We start from the raw sequence: 12,728 nt of genomic DNA, 5'->3' as shown, positions 1-12,728 counted from the left end.
TCAAAGCAATATGGCCTCAATGCCAGGTACCACTGCATAATACTTGGATTTGTCTCTGTCATAGACTGTAATCTCACCAAAGGGGCATGATCAGTTATCAAGCGGAATTTATTGCCCCACAAATAATATCGCAACGATTCAACTGCCCACTTTACCACTAGTGCCTCTTTCTCAATAGTAGCATAGTTCTGCTCCCGGGGCTGGAGCTTGCAGCTGGCGTACAATATGGGGTGCTCGTCCCCTTGTTGTTCTTGGGCCAAGACTGCACCTAGTCCAACTTCGGAGGCATATGTATATAAAGAAAAAGGGTTTTCAAAATCTGGTTGGATTAGTACGGGAGCCCTGGTCAGCCTTTCCTTCAAGGCCTTGAAGGCTTGCTCAGACTGGGGAGTCCATTGCACCTTTGAAGGTTTTGTGTTTCTTGTTAATTCTATCAAGGGTGTAGCTATGGTTGCAAACATGGGGACGAATCTCCTATAATACCCGGCTAGCCCCAAGAATTGCCTTACTTGTCGCTTTGTTGTTGGGCCCGGTAGTCTTATAGGCCTGAACTTTGCCCACAAGAGGCTTGAACCTTCCTCCTCCTACTGTGTATCCCAGGTAAGAAACTTCTTTCTTGGCGATGTGACACTTTTTTGGATTCGCGGTCAGTCCCGCCTTCCCGAGGGCGGCTAGTATGGCTTCCAGATGCTGGAGGTAGTCGTTTCAAGTAGTACTGTATACAATGATATCGTCTATATAGGCAGCTGCGTACCCTCCATAAGGTGCTAATAGTTCATCCATCACGTGCTGGAATGTGGCAGCCGCCCCATGGAGGCCGAATGGCATCATTATAAACTGGAAGAGCCCAAATGGGGTGGAAAAAGCAGTTTTCTCTTTGGCTTTTGGCTCCAGGGGAATCTGCCAATACCCCTTCGTTAGGCTGAGTGTCGATATGTACCGAGCGTGTCCTAACCGTTCTAGTAGTTCATCCACTCGGGGCATTGGATAGGCATCGAAGCAGGAAATAGCGTTAACGCATCGGAAGTCAATACAAAATCAGACCGTACCGTCTGGTTTTGGGACAAGTACAGTGGGGCTCCACCACTCACTGCGGGACTCCTCAATGATACCCCACTGTCTCATGAGTTGGACCTCTTCCCAAACTGTACTCCAGACCTTGCGGGGTAGGGACCGGAGGGGCTCTCACACTTTCTTCCCCACTTCTGTAATTATCCGGTGACATCCCAGAGTCGTACGGCCCGGCCTCGCCATGAGGACTCATTCATATTGCTGTAGGAGGTCTTTGAGTTGCAGACGTTGGGCCGCCGTCAGGTCTTCCCCCAAGGTGGCCTCATCTTTTTCCAGGCAGTCCCTACACCAAGAGCCCAGTTTGTCCTCCGAGCGGGGGTGGAGGGGAGATGGGAAGGGGAGGCTATCATTAGGCTCTCTCGGGTTACCCATTTCTTCAATAAATTAACATGGAAGATCTGGGTGTCCTTCCTCCGCCCCGACAGATGTACTTCATAATCCACTTCTCCCACTTTCCAAATTACTTCATAAGTCCCCTGCCATTGTGCTAAGTGCTTGGATTCTCGGGAAGGCAGTAGGAGCAGTACGCAGTCGCCGGGCTGGAACTGGAGAGCCCTTGCCATCCTATTATAATAATGGGCCTGCTTTTCTTGGCTTCTTAGAAAATTCATTGTGGTGTACCCTCCTAGCCATTGTAGCTTCTTCTGTAGGTGGAGGATATGCTGTACGATTCCCTGGCAGGGTGTGGGTTGTTCTTCCCAGTCCTCCTTCAGAAGATCTAATATTCCCTGGGGCTGATGATCGTAAAGCAGTTCAAACGGAGAGAAGCCAGTGAAGGCCTGGGGCACCTCCCTAATGGCGAACAGCAGGGCCGGGAGTATCTGGTGCCACCCACAGGTTTCTTCCTGCAAAAACCTACGCAACATCTCTTTTAGGGTCTTATTAAACCTTTCTACAAGGCCATCTGTCTGTGGGTGGTAAACCAAGGTACGGCAGGCCTTGATCTTTAACAAGTGGCACAGTTCTTTCATCACTCGAGAGGTAATATTAGTCCCTTGGTCTGTTAGAATCTCTTTCGGGAGTCCCACCTGCGAGAAAATCTTCATTAATTCCACCGTAAGGGTGGGGGCTCTAGTATTTCAGAGGGGCATGGCCTCCAGATATCGGGTTGCATAATCAAGAACCACCATTATGTACTGATGCCCCATCCGGGACGGCTTGAGGGGTCTCACCAAGTCTAGGGCTGTGCGTTCAAATGGGATCCCCACCACTAGTAGTGGTATTAACCAGGCTTTGGGCACGCCTGCCAAGGCTGTTTTTTGGCATTCAGGGCATGACTCACAAAAGTCTCAGACAGCCCGGTACACCTCTGGCCAGTAAAACCTCTGTATTACCCTTGCTAAGGTTTTCTCTCGTCCCAAGTGTCCCAACCAGGGGTTAGCATGGGCTAAGTCTAAAACGTCCCAGCAGTTGTGGGCGGGTACTACCAATTGTTGTACCTCCCAGTCCCCCTCTGGCCTCCTGGCCACTCAATAGAGCCAGTCATTGTGTACCTGGAAATAAGGGCCTTGCGACTGCCGCCTGGGGGACTCCTCCTGTCTGTCTTCCGCTGTGGCTTGATCCCATGCATTCTTTAGGGAAGGATCCTCCCTTTGTTCTTGCACGAAGTCTGGATTTTCCCCAGCATTCAAGGTTATTTTTTCATCCCGGCTGTCCCCCTCTGTCGGCGGGGTTGTTCCGTCCTGGTTCTCTTCCTCTATCAGGGCTAAGAACCCCTCTTCCTCGGGGGTTCATCAGGTCTTTTCCTGTGCCTTCGGCTGGTTCCTGGCCTGCAACAATTGACTAAACCCCAGCCAGTCCCTTCCCAATAACACTGGGTAGGATAGGGTGGGGGCCTTCCCGACCCTCCAGATGTTATTCCGCCATCAGTCCGTGATGCAGACCCATGCTATCAGATAGGCTTTGACATCCCTGTGTATGCACCTCATCCACACGGGTTCTTCTTCCTCCTGTCCCCTGGGTACTAGGTCTGCACGGGCCAATGTCACAGCCGACCCTGAGTCGACAAGGGCCATCGCCGGCTTTCCCTCTATTCTCATGGTTGCCACGACCTTCGTTCCTTTTCCTCCCATGGTCACTGGGGGCCTCTTTTCCACTCACTGGTCTAAAGTGCAGTCCATAGGGGGCATTATCTCTTATAATGTCCCTCCTGTCCACACTGGAAGCAGGCTCTGAAGGGGGTGGTCCCTTTCTCGACCTACCCCTGTGTGCCCATTACCTCTTAGGCCGCAAGAGGGACGGCCGATCAGGCCACACTGGTGCAAATTTACGTGTCCCGGCTCATTCTCCCTCCCCCACTCCCCCAGTAACCCAGTGGTCCTCTCCTTTCCGGCGATTCCCCCAGTGAGGCAAGGCCTCCCTACCTTGGGTGCTAGCACAGAATCCTTTTGGCCGCCCGCTTCATCCCCCTCTGCCGCCATGTGTGCTTCCATAAGGGTGACGGCCTCATTCAGCATTGTGGGCTGGTATTTCCGCACCCACTTCTGGCCCTCTTGAGGGATGATGTGGATGAATTGTTACAATACCAGGGACTCGGTCACCTGGACACTCATTTTCTGCTCCAGTTTGATCCATTGCCAGGCCAATTCCTGGAGCCTTTGAGCAACCGCTTGGGGTCTCTCTCCCGGCTTAAAGCGTTCTTGCCAGAACTGCTGGTGGCACGTCTCAGGTGTTATGCCTAATTGATCTAAAATTGCTTCTTTCACCTTAAAATAGTGGCGGGCATCCTTCGCTGCTAAACTCCAGTATGTCAATTTATCCAGTCCTGACAGGTAGGGCGCAATGTGGCCCACTGGTCCTGGAGCCAACGAGCGGCTGTCGCCACTCTCTCAAAAGTTGTCAAGAAGGCTCCAGGGTAATCCCCTGGGCTCATCTTAGAGAGCCGCAGGGGGCCTTCTCCATCACTGCCGACCCCCATACCTGATACTCTGGCTCCTCTCCCTGCGGCTTGCATCCAACGGTCCTGTTGGGCGTTCAGTTATGGAATGAGTTGTCGCTCCTGTTCCTGGAATTGGGTGGCCAGTTGCTGAATTAGCTGTGTCTCCTGCTGCTGCTGCTGCTGCCACCACTGGTTTTCGCTCAGCCACTCCAGGAATTTAGTGGGTTCCAGCTGTCCTGATTACTCTCCCTTCTTCTTCCTAGCAAATACACCACTGTTCTTGGAACACTAATTCGCTTGGGGTTTTGGTCCCTCACCCGTGGGCCCAATACCCACATTCTCCACCATGTGTGGCAGTTTTGTCCGACCCATACCCCTACCCTAAGTCCGGAAGGGCACTGCATCCTCTGACTTTCTCAATGTCCTGCCAAAATAATCCCATGTGTCAGTGTGTTTGTCGTGTCATGAAGGACTTTATGGTCTTCTCCATGCAACAAGGCAGTTTGGGGCCTGGCCCCTGGTGCCCCTTAAAAAGGGGGCAGAGGGGGACCCGGGCCCTCCCTCTCCACCAAGTCCCAGCCTAGGGCCCTAAAGAGTGAGGGTTCATTTGCCCTCACTCGGCTGACGGGGCGTCTCCCCGAAACTCATCAGCTCACGGGTGCCAATATTGCCCTGCCCTGGGCTGCTTCCTGCTCCCCCCTTTGTCCTGAGTGCTCCGCATCATGCCCGGGGAGCCTACCGCACCTGTCTGGTGTCCAGCCTCTTCCTCCGAGGGTCCGTCTCTGGGTGGTTGCTGCTAGTCTCCTCCATCTGTGAGAGGGGGGCTGTGCCTCGCTTCCCCTGGCGTCTCTCCACCCTGCCACCATTCCCTCCCTCAGCAGCGGTCGGGGTCCTTTTGAAAGTGGTGGCTGCCGGCCAACACGTCATGGCATCCCGCTCCAATGACATCACTGTGTCTCACCTTGATGAGATCACAGCGTCTGCCTCTGTTTCGCTCTCTTGTTTGGGCCCCACCCCCTCGCGCCAGAGCTGCACGCGGGCAGCCCGGCTTCAGCTGATGCCACGCCTTCTGCCTCCTCACACCATTCTTGCCCCCCGTTGGACAAGGGGCCGGGAACGGCCCAACCTCAGTGCGGGCTTCCGCAAGCCCATCACAAGGAGTCACAATAGCATGTCCTGCCAATCTTTCAGCTTAGGCAGACATGCCAGGGCTACCTCTGATTGTACTAGCATGATAAAAATAGAAGTGTAGCTACAGCAGTAGGCAAGGCTAACCAACCAAGCAGAATCCCATCTGAAATCCCGCATAGATACTCAGGGTATCTAACTCCTCCTTCCATTCTCCCTGCTGTGCCTATACTTCCATTTTTAGTATGTTAACTGAATCAGAGTCCTGAAAGTGGAGGTAGGAGAAGTTGTTCGAGGTTTAACCATCTCTGAGAAAAAGCAGTTTTTATATAAGTTGCTCAGCAATGGTTAATATTTAGCTCTCTCTAAATATAAATATAGAGTGATGCCATGAGTTTTTCTGGTTTGAGTAGCATCTCAAGCAGTAAATGAAAACTTGCCCTTCTTGAACAATTTGGGCTCCAAAGCAAATCTGAACACATAAGGATGGTTTTGTATGTACATTAAAACCTGTGTTAACCAGCACGCTTGGGGATTAGGGTGTTCCAGTGATCTAAAAATTCCAGTTATCTGAGGGTTTCAGCTGCCCGGCCCAGCTCCTGGCCGGTCGGATCATAGCAGCGTGCCACAGAGCCGTGCCAAGCCCCGAGCCAAGCTCGTAGGAAATTTGCCGGTTTCTAAAGTTTTCTGGATAGTTAAGTGCCAGGTAGAGCAGGTTTTACTGTATTTGAATACAAACCACTTGAGAGAACAGATTTCAGGGTTCTAGTCTGCGTTTATCTCTGAACAGAAGGAGAAATAACTGTTGTCTCATAGGCATACCCAGCAGCCCCAGCTTTTATGGGCATGATTTCCAGTATGTATGGTTAATTACTTGTCTTTTATTGCTTAAAGCTTCTCCCTCTCTTCTAGTCCCACTCATTAATCATATGCTTTGTTAGGTAATCTGTTTGTATGGGCTGGTGTGTGTGAGTGTGCGATAAAGTGCAGCCTGATAAGACACTATGGAACCCAACTGGACATGATGGGATGTTATCTACTATGTATTTGAGAAGGTCTGTATGTCTGTCTGGGTGTCTGTCTGTCTGTGATTCTGTTTATTTAAGAACTCTTCCTATATGGTAAGACCTATGACACCAAACGTGGTATGCAGCTTCCTCTTATTATAGCTTAAAGCAAGGTCAGGGTCTGGTTGTGCCAAGGCAATGGGATATTCATGGAACGTGATTGTTTCTCATCAAATGGAAAAGGAGGGCTATGGTAGCAGGGACAATTATACTCCAAAATTACCATGGGCACGGGGGGCAGGGGGAGGGGCAGCAAGCTCTCCAGCCCTGGAGAGCAGCCATTGCCTGGGCTTTCACCACCCCAGCCTGGCCTTGGGGAGCAGAGCTGGCTGGTCATAGTGGTCCCCGCTGCCTCGGGCCAGCTCTGAGGAGCAGCCAGCGGATAGGCTGCACAGCCGCTACCTCCCCAAGCTGGCCTCAGGGAGTAGCCAATGGTTGCCCTAACCCTCTTCTCTGAGCCTTCCTGCCCCTGAGTCCCTCTTCCCTCAGCCTCCCCACCCCCGCTCTTGAGCCTCCCACCTCCTGCCCTCAGCCCCTCCTTGCCCCAACTCTGATTTCTGCACCTCCACATCCCTAAGCTCCTCCCTTACTCCTGCCCCCTGCCCTGAATGATCCAAGCAACACTTCGTAAATCTTCTAATGTTAAATATTTCTCAGATATATTGGTCTAACATACAGGCCCGTATCTGAATACCTTTACATTTTGGACAAGCTTGTATTGGTCATGATCAAATCTACTTCTAATTTCAGGTAGCAAAACAATTCTTCCTGTGCATTTACATCAATTGAATGAAAAGAGGAAAGAAATGTATAGAAAGGTGAAAATAGGCAAACATTCTGGGACTAAAGTGAAGAAATTGCTAATCCACTTACCTCACCAAGTGCTTGACTCTTATTCCTTTTGAAGATAGTGTCAGCTGTGTCTTGTTTCTTTTTTTTCAGACTTGTTAGACTGAGAACCTTTGAAAAGTTAGAGCAGTGAAGTTATAGAACAGCCTCCTATGAGCACACTATTTTCTCTTGATAACTAACAGCCTGTTTAACAATGCGCTTGAGATTCTTAGCTCATTGAACCCATAACATCTGATTCTGATCTCACACTTCCATGAAAATCCAATGGATCTCCCTTGACTTGAGCTCAATTGCTCTCAATCCACAGAAAGAGGAGATCAGAATCAGTCCCCACGCCATTGTATTTCATTTGATTTTTCTGTGAGAAAGCCAGGTGAAAATTTCTAAAACACATTAGCTGGAAACAGAAGAAAGTCACATGTGCCAGATCAGCTGAATGTTCTTTACCAGCTATCAAAGCACTCTCCCATCATTTGAGGTTGGAGGTACAGTTGTGTTACTGAGAGCAGAATTTGGGGCTATATCTCTAATGCAGTTGTTTATATAAATATTAAACTAATTGAACTAAGATGAAAAGTCCCATGCAGTTTTAGCATTTGTATGCTCAGTGGGACATGATATTATCAGACATTGCCCAAAGCCTTGTGCCATAGGCGCAACGGTCATTGGGCTGGTTGAAAGAAAAGAGAGTGAGCATAAATTTAAGGTCAGGAGCTTTGATAGGAAAAGTACAAGGCTGAAAGACTCACCTTGCAGAATGCTCTTTTGGTCAATCTTCAGAGGAGGTGCCCTGTTATCAGGCTAACTACCGTTGAATGGAGATGGATAGGGAGTAATTCAAGCCAAGTCAAAAGAAATTAAATTGAGAAGCAGAACGTTTATAATAGCAAGTCACAGAGCATGTGATTTTATTTTTTTTCTAATTTTAACAGCTTTTGTTATATCAAAGACAATGCTTGATGTAGAAAAATAGATTATCTTGAACTTACCCTATATATAGGTATAGATCCAAACACAACACCAGTCTCTTTGTTTCCTGACTTGAAACTTTCCAAAGGTTCTCTATTAACCTGAAAAATAGGGAACAGAGTAACATATTTTCAGTTACAGACCAACAGCATGATGGTAGAAATGACATCTAGTGGTGGTTCCATAAATCTGCATAGGTAATATTCATTCCATATTACTAAAGGAAAAAAAACTCCACATCTACTTTAAAAAAAATACCACCAAATAGTTTGGTTTGTATCCAGTTTTGTTTTTTGCCATATATAAAAATTACCCAGGAGGTTTTGTCCAAAAATAGTGGGATGCGGTTCTGCTTGTTTCATAGAAAATGGAGACTGATGAGAGGACTTTTACTCAGAGGGTGTGTCTAGACTACAGGGTTTTGCCAACAAAAGTGGACTTTTGTCAACAAAACGATACCTGTGTCTACACTGCCGCTGAGTTCTGTCGACATAACGTTGACAGTACTCAGCAGTTTTGTCAACGGCTGTAAACCTCAGAGTTCTGTCGACAGAAGGCGTTTTTGCATCTACACTGTCCTTTGCGTCCACACTGTCAGGTTGACAAAGTGGCTTGCTTTGTCGACAGAACTGGATGTAGTCTAGATGCTCTTTGTCGACAGAAGCTTTGTCGACAGTATCTGTTGACAAAACTTCGGTCGACAAAAGCCTGTAGTCTAGACATACAGACTGATTACAACAACTTTTAAAACATGTTTAACTTCAATACCACACCAACACTGGAAATCTGGGGAAAACAGACATGCCAGATTGCATATTGCAAATGTTTAAAACCACTCAGGGCATTCTTTATACAAATGTAAATATGCTAACAAGGGCCAAATGTATTAAGTCAGTTGTAAGGATGTGAGTTAGTTGGTGGGTGCTGCTAAAGAAGGGTTGAATTCTAACCATGGGATGATGGGCTGACAATTCTCAAGGGACCTCAGTCCCAGGTGACAGCTTCATTGCAGGCAGGAGATCTCTCTCTTTGAGCATGCAACCCTTTACTCTTAAGCTGCCTATCAGGAAAAATAATAGGTGGAACAAAATAGTATTTCTGCTGATGGACGGGCCATATTTGTGCAAATGTTGGTTTGACAGCTAAAAGCTACCTAGGTTATTAGATCCCGTGTATTCGATAGTAGAGGTCAGTAGCCTTATATGATAAGGTACTCATTTCCCACTAGGAACAGAATTTATGATCATGCAACAGGAAAAAATATATCTAAAATTACGTATCGCGAGGTTTTCATAAAATGCTGAAAAAGGGGTTTGTGCAAAAATCAAATTGCATTTTAAAGAAACCCCCTAATTTAATTTTATATTAAATCTGTTTTATAGCATCCTCTGGTAGATAATTTAAGTGCATATGCAATTGTTATAGGTTAAGATGATTCACATCTTCAACATTTAAAAATTCCCTCATTAATTTTTCCTCATATATCCCAGGTTTGAATTCAAGGATTCTTAGCTTCATCACCCATAGCATCACAGAATTAATGTTAATTCACTCAGGTGCTCACATGTGATTTTGAAAGTGCCTGTGCAGACCTCTAGGTCCTTACACATCTTCAAGTATAGGTAAATATGCTGAGCTGGATTGGCATGGTCCCCTATCAAATAAGTAAGGTTGTATCAACACTTATCAACAAGACTTTCAGGGGTACCTATTAATTATCAACGTAAGTGAAGACAAGAGCAGTCTCCTCATACATGATCGTGTGGCGCCACAGCCCAATTCTCTTTTCAACTTTACCTTCTTAAGTAGTACAGGTTAGACTCTCGAATGCATTGGAAGTGTGAGACCCCATAAACTGAAACCCTACAGAAGACTTGCACAAATGCCTTTCATTATCTCTAGCCTTTGCTACAGAAAAGCCCCAAAGATTTGTTCTGGACTAGTTTCCAAATGTTAACATCTACCAGAATATTGCATTAAACAGATGCAAATGAATCATGTCTCTTCATCTACCTTAGGAGAAGCTAGGGCTTTAAAAAACTTGAAATCTTGATCCACTTCGAAGGGTCTAGGCTTTTTTGAAAGTAAGGATGATCTGGTTAATGATTTCCATCTGTTCACAAGTGACAGGCAGGAGGGGGAGGAATCATATTAATGAACAGAAAGCAACATACAATATCACACACTCAATTAGTTTAGAAACACAAATACTTTGAACTGTAATTCCTTCTGTATCTTTGCAGAATAAAATTTAATGTAGGGGCTTAAATATCAGGAGATATTACTTAATTAACACTTCTCCAATACAGGTGGGATTAATTTTCTTTCACTATGGCTGTGTCTAGACTGGCATGATTTTCCGGAAATGCTTTTAACGTTAAAAGCATTTTTGGAACACAGCGTCTAGATTGGCACGGACGCTTTTCCAATCTAGACACGCTTTTCCGCAAAAAAGCCCCGATCGCCATTTTCACGATCGGGGCTTTTTTTCGGAAAACAAATCTGAGTTGTCTACACTGGCCCATTTGTAGAAAAGCTTTACGCAAAAGGGACTTTTGCCTGAATGGGAGCAGAATAGTATTTCCGCAAGAAGCACTGATTTCTTACAGTAGGAAGTCAGTGCTTTTGAGGAAATTCAAGCAGCCAGTGTAGACAGCTGGCACGTTTTTCCGGAAAAGCGGCTGATTTTCTGGAAAAACTGGCCAGTCTAGACACAGCCTATGTGTTTGCCATTTTCAGGCTGGTAGGTATGTTTATGGACAGACCACTGCTTATCAAGACTACGCTCCAATTCATTGTATTATAGTGACTCAATGTTACTGTCCATCTAAAACACTATGGGGAGTGTGACCTAGTGGTCATGGCTGCAACTCCTGATGGCCAAGGAAGTTGACGGGAGGGGAGGGGAGTCTTTACACTTCCCACTCCACTGGGCTTTGGCCTAGTGCCCTTTGGGCTACCAGTAGTCTAGCAACTAAAGATGCTTAAGCCTATATCTACAAAACCACAGAAAGTCAACCTAAGACATGCAACTCCAGCTATGCGAATACCGTAGCTGATCTTGACATACCTTAGGTGGAGTTACTGTCGAGTCTTCACTGTGGGGAGCATAATGGGAGAAACTCCCATTTACTTACCTTATTCTTCTCATCGGGGTAGACTATGGGGGTTGATTGCACAGTGATCTGCAGTCGATATGGTAGATCTTCCTTAGAACCAGTAAATCAACTACCAGTGGATCAAACTCAAAGCACTGATCCACACTATAGTGTAAGGCTGTAACTTGCTAACACCAGCTTCCTCCCTGGGCCTCTTTCTCTCATCTACCCCTGGGGGCAATGTTCGCTGTAAGATGAGTGCTTGGGTGAGGGATGTAGATATGTCCACACAAATGACCTACTTTCCTTCCTTTTAATTCTTCCAGCAGAGAGAGCACTTACTGCAGGTGTAGCATGCTGGGACTAGCTGAGCCATAAAAAAACCTGTAACACCTTGTTGCCTAGTGTGGGGTTTGTACACACTGTAACAAGGCAATGCAGACCTTTACTATTGATTCAACTGGTTGCCAGACTAGTGGGCCTCAGCCCAAATTATAAGGAGAAAACATGCATGTCTTGATCTTCAATTAGTGTGTGTCCACTTAACCCTTTTTATAATTAATGCAGTGATGTTGATTTATACTAGTTAAGGATCTGCATCCTGTTGTTCCACTGCTGAGAAGAGTTGAAACAAATTTACCCAATGCTACCCACTGAAATTCTTCAGTAAGTCAATGGCACCCTAGCTACTTTCACAGCTGGGAATATAGGCCAATGTTTGCAAATATGTATTTGAATTCTGAACCCCTGCTTGGTTCAGTCATCTGATAGCTTTCTTTGATAGGATAACAAGTCTTGTGGTTAAGAGAGAAGCAGTGGATGTGGTATACCTAGACTTTAGTAAGACATTTGATACGGTCTCGAATGATCTTCTTATCAATAAACTAGGTAAATACAACCTAGATGGGGCTACTATAAGGTGGGTGTATAACTAACTGGATAATCATTCTCAGAGAGTAATTATTAACAGTTCACAATCCTGCTGGAAGGGCCTAACAAGTGGGGTTCTGCAGAGGCCTATTTTGGGACCAGTTGTGTTCACTATCTTTATCAACGATTTAGATGATGGCATAGAGAGTACGCTAATTATGTTTGCAGATGCTACCAAGCTGGGAGGTGTTGCAACTGCTTTGGAGGATGAGGTCATAATTCAAAATGATCTGGACAAACTGGAGAAATGGTCTGAGGTAAATAGGATAAAGTTTAATAAGAATAAATGCAAAGTATTCCACTTAGGAAAGAACAATCTGTTTCACACATATAGAATGGGAAGCGACTGTCTAGGAAGGAGTACTGCAGAAAGGGATGTAGGGGTCATAGTGGACGACAAAGCTAAATATGAGTCAACAGTGTGACACTGTTGCAAAAAAAAAGCAAACTGATTCTGGGATGCATCAACAGGAGTGTTATGAGCAAGACACAAGAAGTCATTCTTCTGCTCTATTCTGCGCTGATTAGGCCTCAGTTGGAGTACTGTGTCTAGTTCTGGGCACCACATTTCAAGAAAGATGTGGAAAAATTGGAGAAGGTCCAGAGAAGAGCAACAAGAATGATTAAAGATCTATAGAACTTGACCTATGAAGGAAGACTGAGAGAATTGGACTTGTTTAGTTTGGAAAGGAGAAGACTGAGAGGGGACATGATAGCGGGTTTCAGGTATCTAAA

General features: G+C 46.3%; 1 protein-coding gene across 8 annotated transcripts in view; it reads right to left on the bottom strand.

The window, feature by feature from the left end:
• The window catches only part of WDR64 (WD repeat domain 64), a 117,440-nt gene that overhangs the window by 1,731 nt on the left and 102,981 nt on the right, over nt 1-12,728 (bottom strand). For 3 of the 8 annotated variants that reach the window (XM_075924833.1, XM_025181852.2, XM_025181849.2), the window contains 3 exons: nt 9,979-10,078; nt 7,986-8,066; nt 7,018-7,104 (listed from right to left, as the gene is read on the bottom strand). In XM_075924833.1, coding sequence (XP_075780948.1) covers nt 7,018-7,104; nt 7,986-8,066; nt 9,979-10,078 — 268 coding nt within the window. Of the gene's footprint in view, nt 1-7,017; nt 7,105-7,745; nt 7,802-7,985; nt 8,067-9,978; nt 10,079-12,728 lie in introns of those variants that run through there. The other 5 variants (XM_025181850.2, XM_025181851.2, XR_003088174.2 and 2 more) reach the window with 5 other exon arrangements.

Source organism: Pelodiscus sinensis, chromosome 3 (assembly GCF_049634645.1).
Source record: "Pelodiscus sinensis isolate JC-2024 chromosome 3, ASM4963464v1, whole genome shotgun sequence".
Classification (NCBI taxonomy): Eukaryota; Metazoa; Chordata; order Testudines; family Trionychidae; genus Pelodiscus; species Pelodiscus sinensis.
This window is presented reverse-complemented; position numbering and strand designations above follow the sequence as displayed.